The sequence below is a fragment of the Pinus tabuliformis genome, chromosome 2_2 (assembly GCF_031772625.1).
Source record: "Pinus tabuliformis cultivar Carrire ecotype Pingquan chromosome 2_2, CPIR1, whole genome shotgun sequence".
NCBI lineage: Eukaryota > Viridiplantae > Streptophyta > Pinopsida > Pinales > Pinaceae > Pinus > Pinus tabuliformis.
Window position 1 is genome coordinate 47423123 of NC_142300.1, and position 21946 is coordinate 47445068.

Genomic DNA, 21946 nt, shown 5'->3' on the forward strand with positions numbered 1-21946 from the left:
GAGCTCATCTTAATTTGATCCCGGGCTTATCATAAGATTTTTATTGGTGATACATGAAGGGTTTTGAGCTAAGCACCTCCCTTAAATTTTCAAAAATTTAAAATTTTATGTGGGAAATTGATAGATATGGCTGTTGAGAGCCTTAGATTATCAGATCTAGAGCGGAGTTCGACTCACACTTCTTAGATTTGATAGATCTGTCATTTTTGTACATAGATCTGTAAATTATTTTTGGTTTTCTGACTTGGTTTTTTTTTGTTTTAGTTTTATCATTGTATATATCGTTAGGGTGTTTCTTGTTGTCTTGAAGCTACAAATTTGAGGAAGAAATATGTGTAGAGTCCAGATCTAGGCCCTGAAGGTAAGATTTGGATCTCTGGGGTTTATCAACGTGATTTTCCAGGGATATTATTCATTCTTTTTTTTTTTGTGCAGTCTAAGGGTTCAATTTTTTATTTTTTATTTATTTATTTTTTTGAATCTGGAAAATTTTTAAGGGTTTCACTGACAAAGTTTAGGCAGAAGTGTAATATTTTAAATCAAAAAATCTCTTTGGTCCTTCGGCTACCTGTCTGCTTCCTGGAATCGTTGTCTGTTTATTTATTTTTTTACTTGCATAAAATTTCAAATTTTTTAAAGAAGTCCCACAACCCTTGTTGCTCGTCCATCAAGCCTGCAATCTGCTGCCATACATCTGCGTTTGCAGCTACAAATGTTGCAGCTACAAATGTTGACTGCAAACTCTGTTCGCGTCCCTTCCTCCTCATTTCTTCACGCAATCCCCATTCTCTAGCTCTCTACTCTCCCTACGACCCCCTTATTTCTCCTTAACCCTCACCTCGTTGCATCTCTCCTTTGCCCAACTCCTTCACTATCCGCGACCTCTTCCATCATCGCTGACTTGCAACAAGCTCCCATAGATCCTTTCTGCTCCACGTTCCTCGACCTGCAAGCATTCCTTGCCGCCACCTATCCATTGATGCCACCTGCGTGCTCCTCTCCTTCGTTGTCTGTTGTTATCCTCTTCGAAACCCCTTGCGACTCCAGCTCACCCTCCTCTCCGTCCAGCTTCTCCATCAGTTGCTTGCGCGTAGTCTCCCTCAAACCCTGTCAACTGCCCTCTTCTCTTTTTGCGTGCTCATTCCTATGCCGCCATCGAGCCTGCCTACCTGCACAACAAACAAAACATTTCAACTTTTTTTCGTTTTATTACCTTTCTAGGTTTAGTTAGGGTTAGCTCTCGATTTTTTTTTTTTAATTTTCATTTGTATTATTATGAGTTAAGTTTAGGTTTGACTTTTTTTTAGGTTTCATTTAATTTTGATTTTAATTTGATTTTTGTTTTTATTTTTCATTTTAAAAAATCTAAAACATTTAGAAAATATTTAGAAAACACAAAAATTTCAAATTAAAAAAAATAAAATTCCAAAACATTAAAAAATTATAAAAAAATAAAAATCTAAAATTTTTAAAAAATCCAAAACATTAAATTTAAAAAAAAAAAAAATCTAAAATCTAAAATATTTCATTTTTGTGATTTGAAATTATTAAAAAATTTAAATCTAAAAGGGGATTTGCACTTTTTTAATGTGGCCTGTGGCCCATTTAAAATCTTTAATTATTAAAGCCCTTTTGATTTCATTATTTTTTGTCACATTAAGGTTTAGTTATTTCATCTACCGCGTTAAATTAATTTCCTAAGGAACAATTGAGTTGATTACATAAATTTTCTTGGTGTCTTTTCATGCTAAGTAATTTATTTATTGTCAAGTGCGACTAATGTTTTAAAAACTATATTGGCTACAGGAAAAAGTTAATTAATTCTAGATTTGGGTCAGTAATTAAAATTATTTTAAATCAGGAATCTCTTGCATATTGCAGTTTTGGGCGTATATATTGATCATTCATGATTGTTGCTATTCGTCATATATTTGAAAATTGTTCTGGATAACTTGTTTTCTTACTTAATCTATGGTTAATTGAACATAAAGGCACTGGTTTATAATCATTTATATCTTGTGGTCGTGTCTTGGTTACATTAACGTTTAATCTATTCATCTGATTTAATCAAGACTCATTTACATTCGTCAAGTTGTCCATCGTTAAGTCTCCTAGAGCCTATGTTCCTCAGGTTTTTCTCATCCATTCACCTTAGGGACTACCCCTTGACTTGTCTAGGAGAGAGTCTAAATGGAGTGAATAAGGATTAGAGTGACAACACTTACTCTGAGAGTTATCGCAGTGCCTAGACACTTTGTGCAACAACATTTATTGGTGCCGTTTCCGGAGACTGATTTATTGGGCCTTGGCTTTACGACATCCATCTTTCATCTTTCTATCATTCATTTTAGCTGGAAACACCAACATTTTTTGATGTCATTTGATCTTTTCATCACCTTATCTTTCGTCATCTCATTAATCGTTTCATCCTCACTTTTAGCACTTGGACATTTCGGTTCATTTCTTGTTTGGGTGGCGACTCCACTTATTCATCCATTATTTCTCAGACAAGAAGCCTTCCCTTATATCCAGTTGTTTTTGCCTTTTGGGTCCTAGAGCTAGATTCATGTTCAAGTGGCGACTCCAATTCTTTCATTTCTTACAAGAATTTCTACTAGAAGCCCTCTTCTTGTGCATCTCTTGATTTTCTTGAGTAGGGGTCTCTCTCTGGCATCCATTTGGTCCCTCCTTATCCCTTTAAGCAAGTCATCATGGATGACTTGTTTACCCCGTGTCATTTACTAACTTTCTCCATGATATGCTGGAAGAGGCCATTCATAAATTACCTTTGTTCTCAGGTGGTGATTTAGCCGCTACTAGAAAGCATCTATCCTGGGTTACTCATACAGTGATCATATATTGTAGTTCTTCCCAATATAAACATGAAGATGTCAAAATGCGTTTATTTTCCTTTTCTTTAGAGGGTGATGCTTTGAATTGGTTTCATAATTGTCCTGAAGATTCTTTCGCTTCTTTACAAGACATCATCAATGCTTTTGAAGATAGATATGGAGATCAAGGTGGTTCGCCTTGTGCCCCTAATACTATGCAACAGGATGAAAGTGATCTTGTAAAGGATCCAACTGTCAATGAAATACTTCAAGACAATTCTCCATATCAAAATGTGTCATATTGCAGGCATTGTGAATGTTCTCATGATGAATCCACTTGTACAGTTGCAAGACGAATCCATGATAGTGGAAAATCATGGACAAGTTGTCAAATTAGTGTCGACAATGAAAGGGAAAATGATGAGCATTTATAGAAGAACTAAAGTAGTTGGTTAAAGACGTGCAGTTCAGTCAAACACAGCTGGTAAAAAATATGGAGCTTAGTCAAGAAAAATTGATAGCTAGTTACGCGTAGAATATGAGAACTTTGAACACTCAACTAGAAAAATGTGATGAGGAGATGGAAATCATGAAAATTAAACACGCTGATCACATAGCCACCGTAGTAGAAAAGTGTGCTCAGAATATGAAGGCTATGAGTACTGACAGGTAGAGTCATCATGAGAAGGAAATGAGTATTATTCAAGTAAATCATAACACAATGATGGAGGCCATGGAAGGAGGTCATGACAAAGAAAGGACTACGATGCAAAACTATTTACTTGTCATGAGAGAAAAACATGCTAAAAAAATGGAAACCATGAAAGCTAATCATGACAGAGAAATGAGCTCTATGCAAAATTGCTTGATGACCATAAAATTAGATAATGACAAAGTAATAAAAGATATGGAAGTTGATCAGATATGTCTTCAAAATAAGTTATTGACCATAGAGGAAAACCATGCCAAGGAAGTTAGTGTTATGAAGATTCAACACTCTAACCAGATGGATGCCATAACAATACAGGTACAAAAATTTCAGCGTCGGTCAGAGGATGAAAGAAACAAGGAAACATCAACAGATCATAAGCCTCTTTGTCTGTTGCAGCAAGCTCCATCTTATTATGAGGAGGTCATTTGTTCCATTGAAAAGTGGCTAATTGAAGGTGACCTAGATAAAATGGAAATTAATAAGAATCAGGTTGATGCTTACATGTTTGATCCACCGGTGATAAAAGATCAAGTTATAACTCATGACACTTGTGAGACTGATCCATCATTCTTGACAGAGTAGATGCAGAATGAAGAAAGACATGTCATGCATATCTTACATACTTCATCTGAGATTTTTGAAGTAGAATGTTCCACATCATCAGTGATACAGCCTGCCACAAAGAAAAAACGCAAGAGAAAGAGAATGAGAAAGCGATTTGATGCATCAGATGGCCACGAGTAGCTTGACTTTTGGATAGGAAAAAGTCCTACCGTGTGCAGGATTGGACATGGCACATCTAAGAAACAACCAACAGATTTGTATGAAAGCAAGGAAATGCTCATTATGCACTATATTGAACACATTTGATGCCACGGGGCATCTTTGTATTGTATTTCTAACCTTATTCCCTGTTATTTCAGTGTTTCATTTTGTAGTTAGATTTGTGTTTTTCATGTTATTAGGATAGTTAATAAATGAAGAGCTTATATCTTTCTTGTGCTTAATGTTATATGATGGTTTTGGATGGACACAACTTATGTTATATTATGTGTTGCATGGATGCAGATTCTTGATTTTCACATTCCTCCGGTGCAGCAACGTGTCCCCAAGTAGAGCCAGATATTGACCACGACCACTACATGTAAACAACCCATAGCAGTACAACCCCTTTTTCGCAAAAGGGATAGCGCCCGATTGATGTGTCTGTGTCGTTCAGCCGTCATCATCAGTCTGACCAAGATGTTATAATGTAAACCCATTCTGCATGTATATGATGTAAATAATCTCAATAGATCTGTGTGGTGTATGTAATTGCCAAGGTAAACCTACTTTTCTAGTGACAATCTACATTCCAGGAGGTTTTCTGTCTCACTGATCCATTCTCGGATGGTCGACAGAGTTTTCCTTCAGTCTTACCCCAAAGCGGGAATGGATTTTGTCACTGTGATCTTAGGCGAGTCCTAGTGTTCTAGATCAAGTCTATGTAAAAGTAATTTGGAAATAATCCTAACTATTTGGTTAAGTTGTTTTATTACAAATTGTTTGGTCTGCTGGATTATATTTGTGTCACAGAAATAGGTAGTCTGTGAGGGTCTTCTACAAATGGGTTTTCCCCCATCTAATGTAAAAAAATATGAAAATTATGATATAAAGTGTCTTGAGGGTTGGAAAAAATAATTTATCCCCTCATAGGTTAATTAATTAAATTTTCTGGCAAAAAAATTAATTAAAATCCTAAGCAAAAAATTTAACTAATTCTAGGTCCTAGATAAATTTAAATTCTCCAAAGACAAAATTCGTCGGTCCTTAAAAATCAAATTTTAAAAGGTCCCGAGACTAAGGTAAATTAATTATTTTGCTAAATTTTAAGCCTTTGGTCCCTGGGGGTTAAGTCAAAGTCAAAATCTTGAGGAAATTAATTCAAAAATTAATTAAAATGAAATTTACTTTTTGAATTAATTAAAATGCATTTAATTGAAAAATTCGAATTTCCTCAAGAATTTAAAATTTCGACGGATGAGATTAAAAGAAATTTTGATCCTCATCAAAGGTTGAGATTTCTTTAACGAGGATCACTAGAACTAGTCGTTGGAGGATTTATCTTTAAATAGGAAGTCGTTCGTCAATCAATTGATCCAACCTTTGAGTCGTGTGCTAAGCGAAAAGCTCTTGTGTATTTTTTTCGAATAATAAAGAAAGACTTTGGGGTTAATTTTCATTGGTGTTACTCTTCGCGAGAATATTGTAAGATGTGTCGTTTTTCATGCGTAATTTTTTTTAGCCATTGATGATAGCTTCTGAAGAGTGATTTGAGTACATGTATCTTGCTCAGTCGTTGAGGTTTGAATAATAATTTAAATTCTGAATGTAATAGCAAGTATCTCTATTTGTTTGAATTTTATTATTGTTTTTTCGCTTTATTTTGATGGCTAAATTGAATTTTGCATGAAAGTCTTGATTTTTAGATCACTAGGCGTTTGGGAAAGTTTTCTGTTGGTCCAGCGAACTCCTGATTCGTGTTTTTTGAAGAGCCTAGCTTAATTTGATCCCGGGCTTATCATAAGATTGTTATTGGTGATGCATGAAGAGTTTTGAGCTATGCACCTCCTTTAAAATTTCAAAAATTTAAATTTTTATATGGGAAATTAATAGATCTAGCTATTGAGAGCTTTAGATTATCAGATCTAGGAGCAGAGTTGGACTCACACTCCTCAGATTTGATAGATCTGTCATTCTTGTACATAGATCTGTAAATTATTTTTGGTTTTCTGACTTGGGTTTTTTTTGTTTTAGTTTTATCATTGTATATATCATTAGGGTGTTTCTTGTTGTCTTGTAGCTACAGATCTAAGAAAGAAATCTATGTAGAGTCCAGATCTAGGCCCTGGAGGGTAAGATCTGGATCTCTGGGGTTTATCAATGTGAATTTCCAGGGATATTATTCAGATTTTTTTGTGCAGTCCAAGGGTTTAAATATATATATATATATATATATATATATATATATATATATATATATATATATATTTAAATCTAGAAAATTTTTAAGGGTTTCACTGACAAATTTTACGCAGAAGTGTAATATTTTAAATCTAGAAATCTCTCTTCGGTCCTTCGGCTACTTGTCTGCTGCTTGGAATCGTTGTCTTTTTTCTTGGCATAAAATTTCAAAATTTTTAAGGAAGGGCCCACAACCCTTACTGCTCGTCCATCAAGCTTACAATCCGCCGCCATACATCTGCGTTTGCAACTCCAAACATTGACTACAAACCCTGTCTGCGTCCCTTCCTCCTCATTTCTCCACGCAGTCCTCATTCCCTAGCTCTCTGCTCTCCTTACAGCCCCTTTATATCTCCTTAACCCTCACCTTGCTGCATGTCTCCTCTGCCCAACTCCTTCACTATCCGCGACCTCTTCCATCATCGCTGAGCTACAACAAGCTCCCACGAATCCTTTCTGCTCCATGTTCCTCGACCTGCAAGCATTCCTTGCTGCCACCTATCCATTGCTACCACCTGCATGCTCCTCTCCCTTGCTATTTGTTGCTATCCTCTTCGAAACCCTTGCGGCTCCAGCTTGCCCTCCTCTCCGTCCAGCTTCTCCATCAGCTGCCTGTGTGTAGTCTCCCTCAAACCCTATCAACAACCCTCTTCTCTTTCTGCGTTCTCATTCCTCTGTGATCGTCAAGCCTGCCTACCTGCACAGCGAACAAAACATTTCAATTTTTTTTTTTTTTATTATAGTATTATTATGAGTTAAGTTTAGGTTTGATTTTTTTTTAGTTTTTTAGGTTTCATTTAATTTTGATTTTTGTTTTTATTTCATTTAAAAAAAATCTAAAACATTTAGAAAATATTTAAAAAACATTTAATTTTTTTTTTTTTTTTTTTTAATCCAAAACATTAAAAAATAAAAAAAAAAATCTAAAATTTAATATATTTCATTTTTGTGACTTGTAATTATTAAAAAATTTAAATCTAAAAGAGGATTTGTGCTTTTTTAATGTGGCCTATGGCCCATTTAAAATTTTAATTTATTAAAGACCTTTTGATTTCATTATTTTTGGTCACATTAAGGTATAGTTATTTCATCTACTACATTAAATTAATTTCTTAAGGAACAATTGAGTTGATTACATAAATTTCTTTGGTGTCTTTTCGTGGTAAGTAATTTCTTTATTGTCAAGTGCGACTAATGTTTTAAAAATTATATTGGCTATAGGAGAAGGTTAATTAATTCTAGATCATGGTTATTAATGAAAATTATTTTAAATCTAGAATCTTTTGCATATTGCAGTTTTGGGCATATATATTGATCATTCATGATTGTCACTATTCATCATATATTGGAAAATTGTTCTGGATAACTTGTTTTCTTACTTAATCTACGGTTAATTGAACATAAAGGCACTGGTTTATAATCATTTCTATCTTGTGGTCGTGTTTTGGTTACATTAGCGTTTAATCTATTCATCTGAGTTAATCAAGACTCATTTACATTCGTCAAGTTGTCCATCTTTAAGTCTCCTAAAGTCTGTGTTCCACAGGTTTTTCTCATCCATTCACCTTAGGGACTACCGCCTTTGACTTGTTTAGGAGAGAGTCTAAATAGAGTGAGTAAGGATTAGAGTGACAACCCTTACTTTGAGCGTTGTTGTGGTGCCTAGACACTTTGTGCGACAACAACATCAACAAGTCTAGCTCTTTAGGGCTTTGGAATAGGTGAGTGGAGAGTTAACTCTCCAAGGCCACTCAAACTATTAAACATAGATGTTGAATAATGAGTGAAATCCAGTGTCGTTAGAAAGATCGGGAAAGCTCTTTTCCACTAGGAGTCAAGCACGAGGGAGAGTGAAGACAAGGAAAGAGAGATACCCCCTCCTACTTGTTGGATCCCGCCTCGAGATTGTTCCACCTGGATTTTGATACGAACTAGTGTCCATAGTTTCTATTCCTATGTTATGCACCCAACTCACAAAATAGAAGAAAGAGATAGAGTAACGACTTAAAACATAGCTTCTTCGATGGGGCAACCTCCTTTACATTACATAAATGAACAATTCTTGGATGATACAAATGACAAGACCTCCTTTCTATATATAGGGGTCTAAGGGTCACAATATAATCAAATCCGACATAACAATAATAATGTAAGGGCACAACAATAAGAATAGTGGGCTTCTATGGGGCACAATAATAACAATATGGGGACCACATGAGTATAACAATAACAATAAAGGGTACACTGACAATAATAATAAGGGAATACACTAGTATTATAGGGACCTAACATGTGATCTCCTTCAAAAAAGTGTTGTCCTCAACGCTTGAGTAGTTCTGGATGCTTCTGTATAAAATTCTCATCCTCCCATGTAGAATCTTTAGCGGATAAGTTCTTCCACTTGATGAGATACTCTGAAATTGATCGATTTTGCAGCTGTCGAGTTCTTGTTTATGTGAGTGCTTCAGGTTCCAATATGATTTTTCCTTCCTCGTTAAGCTCTGGCAATATTGTTTGAACCGGGAGCTTGTCACCTATAACCTTCTTTAAGCGTGAAACATGGAAAACTGGTGCACTCGGGAAGATGCAGAAAGTTCCAATTTGTATGCCATAGTACTAATATTTTGCAACACCTTGTGTGAACCATAATACTTTGGTGATAATTTATTATCCTTCTTAACTTGCTTGAGGGACATTTGTTTGTATGGTTGTAGCCGTAGAAATACCCATTCACCTACATCAAAACTTCTTTCGTTGCGATGTTGATTTTCCTGTTGTTTCATTCTACTCTGCGCCGAAGTGAGGTTATCCTTTAAGAGTTGGAGAACTTTTTGTTGATGCTCGATGTGATCTCTCACTGCTTGAAAATTAGAATTTTATCTTAAATATGATGTGATGGATGGTGGATGATATCCATAAAGCGCCATAAATGGGGTCATTTTTGCTGCAGTATGGAAGGAAATGTTATACCACCATTCAACAAGAGGCAACCATTTGACCCATTGTGTCTGTTTATCAGATACAAAGCAATGGACATATTCTTCCAAACATTTGTTCACTATCTTAGTTTGCCCATCAGATTGAGGATGATAATATGAGCTATGAGCTAACTGAGTACCCAGACAAGAAATTAATTCTGTCCAAAAATTTCTAGTGAAAATAGGATCTCTATCACTTACAATAATCTTTGGGTTTCCATGTAGCTTTTGAATTGTTTCCATAAATGCAGTAACAACTATACTGGCTTTAAATGGATGAGATAATGCGCAAAAGTGTGCATACTTGGTAAGTCTATCTACTACCACCATGATGACACTCTTTCCTTCGGACTTGGGTAAACCTGTGATAAAATCCATTGAAACCTCCTCCCAACGTTGACTTGGAATGGATAAACGTTGTAATAAACTTAGGGTCTTAATTGTCTCAACTTTATTTTGTTGGAAAACTAAACATTCTGCCACAAACTTTTGAATATTAGATCTAAGGCCACCCAAAAAAATTCCTTCTTAACCTTGTGGTAAGTTTTTAAAAATCATGATTGCCCTCCTAAGGGAGATGTTGCAATTCCCTAAGAATATTTGGTTTGAGTTGGGAATTCTTACAGAGATATAAGCGATATTTGTACCATAACGAATCATTTTTCCAACTAAATGTATTAGATGTATTGGGATCTTGTTGCAACTTTTGAATGAGTTCCCACACTTCTTCGTCATTCTTCCATTCATCCCTTGCTTCGTTTATCCAATCTGGTTGGATAATAGAAATGGCACAAAGCAATGCTTCCACATCCTCATCCTTTCTTGAGAGTGCATCTGCAACAACATTTTGCTTCCCTTTTTTGTAGATGATTTCAAATTCATAACCCAACATCTTTGTGACCCATTTTTGCTGCTTTTCTGAAGATAATTTCTGTTCTAAAAAGTATTTAAGACTATCATGATCTGTTTTTATCTTGAAGTGTCTTCCCATTAGGTAAGGTCGTCATTTCTTAAGTGCATGTAGTATTGCCAACATTTCCTTCTCATAAATAGCTTTGTGTAAATATTTTCCTTTGATTGGACGACTTTCGAAAGCAATGGGTCTTTCTTCTTGCATTAAAACAACACCAATTCCATTTCTCGAGGCATCACATTCCACAATAAAGGTTTTTGTGAAGTCTGACGTAGCTAAGACCAGTGCTTGGCACATTGCCTCTTTAAGATGTTCAAAGGCCTTCATTGCTTCTCGAGTCCAAGAAAATGAATCTTTCTTCAGTAATGTTGTTAGAGGTGTCGCTATTCTCCCATAATTATTAACAAACTTGCGATAATAACCTGTCAACTCGAGAAATTCTCGCAGATGCTTTATGAATGTGGGGATTTTCCATTCCTTAATGGATTTAATTTTGTTAGGGTCTACCTTAACACCTTCATGAGATACAATATGACCCAAATATTCCACCTCTCGTACTCCAAAGAAAAATTTGGAGGTTTTTGCATATAGTTGTTTCTCCTCCAATAGTTTGAGCACTCTGTCAACATGTTGAACATGATCCTTCCAATACTTGTTGTAGATTAGTATATCATCAAAAAATACTAACACAAATTTTCTAAGGAAGGTTTGAAAATGGAATTCATCAAGCCTTGAAATGTAGAAGGTGCATTGGTAAGGCCAAAAGGCATGACCAAAAATTCATAATGACCCTCATGAGTTCTAAATGTTGTTTTCATAATGTCTTCAATCTTCATTCTAATTTGATGATATCCTGAATGAAGGTCTAACTTGGTGAAGTAAATTGCTCCATGCAATTCATCCAATAATTCATCAATGACAGGAATGGGGAATTTATCTTTAATAGTGAGCTTGTTGAGCTCCCTATAATCTGGACACATGCGGCGTGATCCATCCTTTTTGTGCACCAATACTACTGAAGCAGAGAAAGAACTTTGATGAGGTTGAATTATACCAGCCTCTAGCATTTCTGCAACCATATGTTCAATTTCACTCTTTTGGGCATAGAGATATCTGTAAGGCCTGATGTTTGGAGGAACACTTACTGGAATCAAATGAATAGCATGATCATGATCACGAGTAGGTGGGAGGCCTTTGCGAGTCTCAAATACCCTGGAATGATTGTCCAAGAATTTTTGGAGATTTGGAGAAATAGATGGTTCCAATGTGGGAACCTCTAGTGAACATAATTGTGCAATTACGCCTCGTTGTTCTTTCTTTAGAAGCTTTGTCATGCCGTTAGAGCTGATTATCTTTTTTGGTTTCCCTGTGATACCCCTTAATTCAACTTCGTTTCCTTCCGAAACAAATTTCAAGAAAGGTTCTTGAAAATTAAAAGTTATCGTACCCAAAGATTGTAGTCATTGGACTCCTAGTACAACATCAACACCACCCATTGGAATGGAAAGCATTGGACTATTCAACACATATTCTCCCATGAATAGCTTGATATTATGGCACTTTCCAAAGAAATTTATGGTTCCTCCATTTGCAACCATCACTTGACAATATGGTGCTCGATATAGGAAGCAATTCAATTCCTTGGCTATCTTACAATAAATAAAATTATGGGTACTACCCGAATCAATCAACACTATTACCTTTTTCTTCTTGATATGTCCTTCTATCTTGATAGTTTGAGGAGTGGTAATTCCGACCAATGCATTACAAGATATGGTTGGATTCATTTCTTCTTTCTCTAGAGTTTGTTCCTGGTGTGTATCCTCTTCTTTTGATGTTTCTTGTTCCTTTTCTTCCTCCTATTCACAATTATGTAAAATAATTTCTTCTCAGCACACTTATGACCTTTAGTGTACTTTCTATCACAATTGTAACAAAGCCCTTTTGCTCTTTTTTCTTCCAATTGTTGTGGTGTCAACCTTGTAGGTTGTGGAAGGCTAGGGGCAACAACACTTCCATCTTTATAGTTTTGAGTGGTAGGCTTCCTTGTTGCCATAATTTTTCTTACCAACATGAATTCCGTCTCCAATGAATCATGTTCCCAAAGGTGAACCTAATGTTGGATGTTATCCTTTAAAGTCCCTATGAACACATCAATTCTATGCTCCTCTGGAATATCTTTTTCCCTTATATTCAAATTTTGGAAGTCCTCAATGTGCTCCACCATTGAACCCTTTTGTTTGAGATTTATCAATTGGCTAAAAAAGGTGTTGCTTTTTATATCCTCATAATGTGCTATCATTTCTTCCATAAAAATTTCCCAACTGACAATTTGTTTACGAGAGCAAAGTCATCGATACCATACAAACTGATTGGGTTCCAAATATAATGTTGCAATGTGTACCTTTTGTGTGCTTTGCACATTATGGAGATCAAAATATTGCTCCATCTATAGTATCCATGTTACGGGATTCTTGCCATCAAACTTCCTCATATCGATCTTTGGACCACGGTGGATTTTCAATCCAAGCTTAGAGTCTATGAAATCATGACTAATATTTCTTTTGTTCTCATCACGAGTTTCCTTTACTACCCTTTCGCGTTGATTTCAGGTAGCATCGGATGTGATCTAGCCACGAAATATGGTGGAGAGGATTTCAGGTAGCATCGGATGTGATCTAGCCACGAAATATGGTGGAGAGGTTAGGGCACATGAGATCTTCAATACCCAAAAAGGGTTTGGGCAGATTCTAAACAGATCAGGAGATATTAAAATAATTAATATTTTTAATGGAGTCCCTTAGTCTAAACTTAGGGAAAATAAAATATTAATGTGTATTAATATGAATTTGTGTTAGAATGGTCGAAAAGACATGGATCAAGCCAGATCTAATCTTAGCCGTTGATTAGGGACTTAATTTCGGTCGTTGAGATGTCAACAGGAAAAGTATAAGAGGAGGCTTGAGGGTGACTTAGAGAATACACTAGAGTGATCAATCATTCTATTATCTAGAGCGGGGTTTGCTAAGAGAGATACAATCAGTGGTTGGGAGAGCAGCTGAGGGGCATTGAGTACAGAGAAACAGAGAAGCAGAGATAGTGCTGGGATAGCAGCAAAGCATCCAGTGCTCACGCAGGGCCATGCAGAGGCAACTAAGTGTTGCGTAGAGCACCAGAGAGGCCAGTGTAGTTGACGCAGGGCCTCCTAGGGCTGACGCAGGCCAAGATAGGCTGACACAGTGCTAGTGTTGGGATAGGAGATGCTGACACGGTCTAGATTGGGCAGACGCTGGGGTTTCTGGGGCAGATTGGTGCTCAGTAGCTGCCGAAAGGATTATCTGGGGTTTCAGCCAGTAGATTTGTCAGAAACCAAGAGGTATTACTGCTAAGGAAATTCTTTGTTGGGTAGGCCAGTTTTGGCACCCAGATTGTACTTTGATATTGCCTATAAGAAAACCCTCAAATAGCTACACCAATTTTCCCACATTGGGTTTTTCCGGGGACATTAGTCCAAAAATAATGGTGTCATATGGTGTGTTTGTTTCTGTTTCTTTTAGTTCTTGATCTATAATATGTTGAGCATGCACTAGTATTTATTTTCAGTATTTACATTGTAAATAACTTGTTAAGGAAAATAACAAGTAGGTAGGAATAAATCAGATAAAGTGCATGGAGAGTTTCTAACTAATTAAACTTAGAAAATTTAACATGGTATCAGAGCGTGATTGCAAATCACAGGAGGACTAAGGACATCAGTGGAGCGAAGCAATAGCAACATAAAGCAGCTGTCCCGAGGTGACAGAAGTTGTTTCTAGCAAAGCAGCAACAAGGGAAGGGTGACGCAGTGCCTGCGTCATCAAGGGTGAGCCAAGAAGAGGCAGCGCAGAAGCTAAGGAGGCAAAGGGAGCCTCACGCAGAGCCACACAGTAGCTGGGAAGGCTGACACAGTTGGCTGAGGAGGCCGGATTGCTGGTGCCGGGATTGTGCAGAGCATAGGAGCTCTCACCTTCACGTTGCTGGGGCTTAGAAGGCTGTGGGAATATTGTAGAGTGGAGATGGTGAGGTACTGTAGTCAGAAGAGTACCTGATAGAGCAAGGCCAGAGGAGTTTCTACCGAGGGTATCTAGCCGAGGAACTCAGATCAGTGGTGCGGTTGCACAAGACAATGAAAGTAGGGAGCATCTCGACAACAGCAAAAGGATTTCCAGGAGGGAAATCAGGACTTAGAGGGAGTCCAAAAGAGAACTTTCAGATGGGAAGTAGAGACTCAGAGGAGTCGAACCGAGAACTTCCAGACGGGAAGTAGAGAGATTCAGCAGGAGTCAAACCGAGAACTTCCAGACAAGAACTAGAGAGACTCAGCAGGAGTCGAACAGAGAACTTCCAGACGGGAAGTAGAGAGACTCAGCAGGAGTTGAACAGATAAGTTCTAGACGGGAAGTAGAGAGACTTGAAGGAGTTGACAAGAAGAGCAGAGAGATGGCTATGAATGGGCTAAGGGATCAGGACAGGTGAGACATCCAACTTTGTTATTTAGAAGGCCAAGATCCTGTCTGTTCTATGTGCCATGAGTGCTCACGCGCCACTTGAGAAGAAGTGGAGAGACATCGAGCTGTAGTCAGGCGGACTACAGGTGATGAGGGGTAGGATCCTAGAGGTATCCAGCCTCTTGGATTAGACCTTGCTATAGGAGCCCGAAGAGGAGTAGCAGGATTGGCTGAGTCGGGTAGAGACGGATGCGGATGGAGCGGCAGAGAGAGCTATAGTGTATGAGTCCCGAGACAGCGTGAGGCTAGCAGGCTACAACAGTGCGAGAGGCACGGAGTGTTACACCAGTGCAGGATGGCATAGAGAGGTGTGCAACGGTACGAGATGTAGGAAGTTGTTGCAGCAACACAGAGGTCAGAGAGGGAGTACTTGTCAGGGGCAGAGGGAGCTTCAGCATCAATGGGTGTCTTTAGCCCAACAGGGAGGTCAGATTGGGAGATCAATTACTTACTTCTTAGTACCTGAGTTGCAGTGCAGTAGTGAATAGCACGATGCAGCATGATGAGAGGAGGTGCAGTGTGGATGCAGTGCTAGGAGAAAGGACCAGCAGCAGCACGGATGTAGAGGGAGTTGTCATACAGATGCAACAGTGGCAGTGGCAAAACCATGGGCAGTAGTAAAGGATGCAACAGTGCAGAGGATGTTGGGCAGGAAGGCCTAGCATCAACACAGGTACCAATGCTGGATGATCAGAGTAATACTCAGTGAGGAGTATCGCTAGAGCACAGTGCTCGCTAAGAGGGAGTGTTGATTTGGGGTAGCGTCGGATGTTCTCTAGCCACGAAATTTGGTGGAGAGGCTGGGCACATGAGATCTCCAATACCCAGAAATGGTTTGGGTAGATTCTAAATGGATCAGGAGATATAAAAATAATTAATATTTTTAATGGAGTCCCTAAGTCTAAACATAGGGAAAATAAAATATTAATGTGTATTAATATGAATCTATGTTAGAATGGTCCAAAAGACATGGATCAAGCCAGATCTAATCTTAGCCATTGATTAGGGACTTAATCTCGACCGTTGAGATGTCAACAGGAAAAGTATAAGAGGAGGCTTGAGGGTCACTTGGAGAATACACTAGAGTGATCAGTCATTCTATTCTCTAGAGCAGGGTTTGCTAAGAGAGATAGAATTAGTGATCGGGAGAGCAGCTGAGGGGCATTGAGTACAGAGAAACAGAGAGGCAGAGATAGTGCCAGGATAGCAGCAGAACAGCGAATGCTCACGCAAGGCCACACAGAGGTAGCTAAGTGTTGCGCAGAGCACCAGAGGGGCCAACGTAGTTGACGTAGGGTCTCCTGGGGCTGACGCAGGCCAAGATAGGCTGACACAAGCCAAGATAGGCTAGGAGAGGCTAACACAGTCCAGATTGGGCATACACCGGGGTTTCTGGGGCAGATTGGTGCTGAGTAGCTGCCGGAAGGATTATTCGGGGTTTCAGCCAGTAGATTTGTCAGATAGCTACACTGATTTTCCCACATTGGGTTTTTCTGGGGACATTAGTCCAAAAATAATGGTGTCATATGGTGTGTTTGTTTCTATTTATTTTAGTTCCTGATCTGTAATATGTTGAGCATGCACTAGTGTTTATTTTCAGTATTTACATTGTAAATAACTTGTTAAGGAAAATAACAAGTAGGTAGGAATAAATCAGATAAAGTGCATGGAGGGTTTCTAACTAAGTAAACTTAGAAACTTCAACATGGTATCAGAGCGTGATTGCAGATCACAGGAGGGCTAAGGACATCAGCCGAGCAGAGCAATAGTAGCATAAAACAGTTGTCTCGAGGTGACAGAATTTGTTTCTAGCATAGCAGCAACAAGGGAAGGGTGACGTAGTGCCTGCATCATCAAGGGTAAGCCAAGAAGAGGCAGCGCAAAAGTTAAGGAGGCAAAGGGAGCCTCACGTAGACCCACATAGTAGCTGGAAAGGCTAACATAGTTGGCTGAGGAGGCCGGATTGCTGGTGTCGGGATTGCGCAGAGCATAAGAGCTCTCACCTTCAGGTTGTTGGAGTTTAGAAGGCTGTGGGAATATTGTAGAGTGGAGCTGGCGAGGTACTGTAGTCAGAACAATACCTGACAGAGCAAGGCTAGAGGAGTTGCTACTGAGGGTTTCTAGCCGAGTAACCCGGATCATTAGTGCGGTTGCACAAGATGATCAGAGTAGGGAGCATCTTGACAACGGCTGAAGGATTTCCAAGAGGGAAATCGGGACTCAGAGGGAGTCTAGAATAGAACTTCCAGACGGGAAGTAGAGACTTAGAGGAGTCAAACTGAGAACTTCCAGACGGGAAGTAGAGAGACTCAGCAGGAGTCAAACCGAAAACTTCCAGACAGGAAGTAGAGAGACTCAACGGGAGTCAAACAGAGAACTTCTAAATGGGAAGTAGAGAGACTCAGCAGGAGTCAAACAGAGAACTTCTAGACGGGAAGTAGAGAGACTCGAAGGAGTTGACAAGAAGAGCAGAGAGATGGCCATGAATGGGCTGAAGGGCTAGGACAAGTTGGATGAGGCATCTAACTTTGTCATCTGGAAGGCTAGGAACCTCTCTGTTATGTGTGCCATGAGTGTTCACGTGCCACTTGAGAAGAAGTGGGGAGACATCGAGCTGTAGTCAGGCGGGCTACAGGCGATGAGGGGCAGGATCCTCGAGGTACCCAGCCTCTTGGATTAGACCTTGCTACGGGAGCCCCGAAGAGGAGTAGCAGGACTGGCTGAGTCGAGTAGAGACAGATGCGGATGGAGCGACAGAGAGAGCTACAGTGTAGGAGTCCCGAGACAGCACGAGGATAGCAGGCTACAGGAGTGCAAGAGGCATAGGAGTGCTGCACCAGTGCAGGATGGCACAGAGAGGTGTGCAATGGTGCGAGATGCAGGGAGTTGTTACAACAACGTAGAGGTCAGAGAGGGAGCACTTGTCAGTGGCAGAGGGAGCTTCAACATCAGTGGGTGTCTCTAGGCCAACAGGGAGGTCAGATTGGAGATCAGTTACTTACTTTTCAGTAATTGAGTTGCAGTGTAGTAGTGGGTACCACGATGCAGTATGATGAGAGGAGGTGCAGTGCGGATGCAGTGCTAGGAGAAAGGACCAACAACAGCACGGATGCAGAGGGAGCTGTTGTACAGATGCAACAGTGGCAGTGGCAGAACCATGGGTAGCAGTACAGGATGCAGTAGTGCAGAGAATGTTGGGCAGGAAGGCCTAGCATCAACACAGGTACCGATGTCGGATGATCAGAGTAATACTCAGTGAGGAGTATCGCTAGAGCACAGTTCTCGCTAAGAGGGAGTGTTGATTTGGAGTAGCATCGGATGTGCTTTAGCCACGAAATTTGGTGGAGAGGTTGGGGCACATGAGATCTCCAATACCCAGAAAGGGTTTGCGCAGATTCTAAACAGATCAGGAGATATTAAAATAATTAATGTTTTTAATGGAGTCCCTAAGTCTAAACATAGGGAGAATAAAATATTAATGTGTATTAATATGAATCTGTGTTAGAATGGTCCAAAAGACATGGATCAAGCCAGATCTAATCTTAGCTGTTGATTAGGGACTTAATCTCGGCCGTTGAGATGTCAACAGGAAAATTATTAGAGGAGGCTTGAGGGTCACTTGGAGAATACACCAGAGTGATCAGTCATTCTATTCTCTAGAGCGGGGTTTGCTAAGAGAGATAGAATCAGTGATTGGGAGAGAAGCTGAGGGGCATTGAGTACAGAGAAACAGAGAGGCAAAGATAGTGTCGGGATAACAGCGGAGCAGCTAGTGCTCACGCAGGGCCACGCAGAGGCAGCCAAGTGTTGTGCAGAGCACTAGAGGGGCCAGCGTAGTTGACGCAAGGCCTCCTGGGGTTGACGTAGGCCAAGATAGGCTGACGCAGTGCCAACGCTGGGCTAGGAGAGGCTGACATAGTTTATATTGGGCATACGCCGGGGTTTCTGGGGCGAATTGGTGCTGAGTAACTGCCGGAAGGATTATTTGGGGTTTCAACCAGTAGATTTGTCAGAAACCGAGAGGTATTACTGCTAAGGAAATTCTTTGTTGGGTAGGCTAGTTTTGGCACCCAGATTGTACTCTGATATTGCTTAATAAGAAAACCCTCAAATAGCTGCACCGATTTTCCCACATTGGGCTTTTCCGGGGACATTAGTCCAAAAATAATGGTGTCATATCGTGTGTTTGTTTATGTTTCTTTTAGTTCCTGATCTGCAAGATGTTGAGCATGCACTAGTGTTTATTTTTAGTATTTACATTGTAAATAACTTGTTAAGGAAAATAACAAGTAGGTAGGAATAAATAAGATAAAGTGCATATAGGGTTTCTAACTAAGTAAACTTAGAAACTTCAACATGGTATCAGAGCATGATTGTAGATCACAGGAGGACTAAGGACATCAGTCGAGCAGAGCAATAACAACATAAAACAGTTGTACCGATGTGACAGAAGTTGTTTCTAGCAAAGGAGCAACAAGGGAAGGGTGACGTAGTGCCTGCGTCATCAAGGGTGAGCCAAGAAGAGGCAGCACAGCGAGGGACTTAATCTCGGCCGTTGAGATGTCAACAGGAAAAGTATAAGAGGAGGCTTGAGTGTCACTTGGAGAATACACCAGAGTGATCAGTCATTCTATTCTCTAGATCGAGGTTTGCTAAGAGAGATAGAATCAATGATCGGGAGATAAGTTGAGGGGCATTGAGTACAGAGAAACAAAGAGGCAGAGATAGTGTCGGGATAGCAGCAGAGCAGCCAGTGCTCATGTAGGGCCACTTAGAGGCAGCTAAGTGTTGCAGGGGCCAGCGTAGTTGACGCAGGGCCTCCTGGGGCTGACGCAGGCCAAGATAGGCTGATGCAGTGCCAACGCTAGGCTAGGAGAGGCTGACACAATCCAGATTGGGCAGACACTAGGGTTTTTGGGGCAGATTGGTGCTGAGTAGCCGCCGAAAGGATTATCCAGGGTTTCAGCCAGTAGATTTGTCAGAAACCGAGAGGTATTACTGCTAAGGAAATTCTTTGTTGGGTAGGCCAATTTTGGCACCCAGATTGTACTCTGATATTGCTTGATAAGAAAACCATTAGATAGCTGCACCGATTTTCCCACATTGGGTTTTTCTGGGGACATTAGTCCAAAAATAATGGTGTCACATGGTGTGTTTGTTTCTGTTTCTTTTAGTTCCTGATTTGTAATATGTTGAGCATGCACTAGTGTTTATTTTCAGTATTTACATTGTAAATAACTTTTTAAGGAAATTAACAAATAGGTAGGAATAAATCAGATAAAGTGCATGGAGGGTTTCTAACTAAGTAAACTTAGAAACTTCAACATTTTTCCATTAGTAAGCATTTCTTATAGAAACTTTGTCAAATCTATCTTCAAATCATCCATGTTGCCTTTATGTTTTGCTTCTATACCATCCATCTTAGCTTCCATGCCATCCATCCTAGCTTTAGTCACTTTTTGTGAGAGCAAAATTTGTTGCACTTGGTCTTGTAATTTTGATATATCATGTTGCATTTCTTCCTCTTCTTCATGTGTCATAGTAGAGATTTCAAGTTGCTTACTAGGCGTTTCCATTTTCTTTCTTCATGTCATCAATGAATGATAATTATGTTGTTGTTGTTTGTTTGTTTTTTTTTTTGTTTTGTTTGTTTTGTTTTTTTTCTTGTTTTTTTTTGTTTTTGTTTTGTTTTTTTTTTAATTCGCTTTGTATGAGCTCGATCTTGAAATGCCTGTAACTCTGTAATTTCGGATCTCCAAGTTCTTCTATTTCGGCGTGTGATAGCCCTCTGAGCCTTCTTTCCAACCCCGCAATTCTGATCTCAATTGGATTATTGAAGAAAGAGTTATTTCCAATATCCCGCAATGACCTAATTATAAACTAGTTCAGTAGAGCAAACTTGTACGAAGAGCCATGTGTCACTTTTTCGACCATAGGTTCTAAAACTGATACCCAACAAACTACAGTCCGTCTACTTTCTGTCACTTTTTTATGAAATTTGAATCAGATGCTCAGAGAGAAAGTTATGACGATTTTCCCAAGGTGATCAATTTGAGATCCAATTCGTAATCCTCCAAAAACCCTAAATTCCTTTGTTCATATCTCCAAAACTATAGCGAGAAAATATCTGAAGTTCAGTCACGCGGTTCATCATGATTTTGTCTCAAATGAGTTTTAGTTTCAGCTTCTGAAGCTTCATAGAACAAAAGTTATAGCGAAAATACCACGATGACATGTTTGAAGCAACGAAACCCTAGAATCCAAAGCTCTGATACCAATTTTTATGCAACCAACTCACAAAATAGAAGAAAGAGATGGATCAACAACTTAAAACGTAGCCTATTAGAGGGGGCAACCTCCTTTACATTACACAAATGAACAATTCTTGGATGATACAAATGACAAGACCTCCTTTCTATATATAGGGGGTCTAAGAGTCACAATATAATCAGAGCCGACATAACAATAATATTGTAAGGGCACAACAATAACAATAGTGAGGTTCTATGGGGCACAATAATAACAATATGGGGACCACATGGGAACAAAAATAACAATAAGGGGTACAATGACAATAATAATAAGGGAATACACTAGCATTATAGGGACTTGACATCCTAGGGACCACATAGGTCGCTGTGGAGGGGAATCCCGTGGCACCTGAGGCAGAGGTTGCATCACGTTCATTAGTACTTTTGGAGGGTACCCTTTTGCGAAGCTCGGGTACTTACACCAGCAAAGGCTTTTGTATGGGGGTTAGCGTAACTGTTTATGTTACCTTCGCTGGTAGGCTTGGGCCCTAATTATCCCAAACTATCTTTGGAAGGTCCCTTACTTCACTTTCTTGTATTTTGGTGACCGATCCTCATCACCCGGAGTAGAAATACTTGGAAGTTGCTTGATTGGTTGCATCTTTAAGGACTTTATAGTGGAGTGCTCTTTTCTATTTGTATTTAGTTGGC

The 21946-nt window shown here is 39.3% G+C and overlaps 1 protein-coding gene across 11 annotated transcripts in view; it reads left to right on the forward strand.

Moving 5' to 3' along the window:
- LOC149191415 (Protein kinase superfamily protein) overlaps positions 1–21946 on the forward strand; it is a 476220-nt gene that overhangs the window by 333189 nt on the left and 121085 nt on the right. For 2 of the 11 annotated variants that reach the window (XM_089404240.1, XM_089404243.1), the window contains one exon: positions 4612–5075. The exons of the other annotated variants lie outside the window; for them this stretch is intronic. In XM_089404240.1, coding sequence (XP_089260366.1) covers positions 4612–4619 — 8 coding nt within the window. In that variant the 3' untranslated portion in view covers positions 4620–5075. Of the gene's footprint in view, positions 1–4611; positions 5076–21946 lie in introns of those variants that run through there. 11 annotated transcript variants of the gene reach the window in all.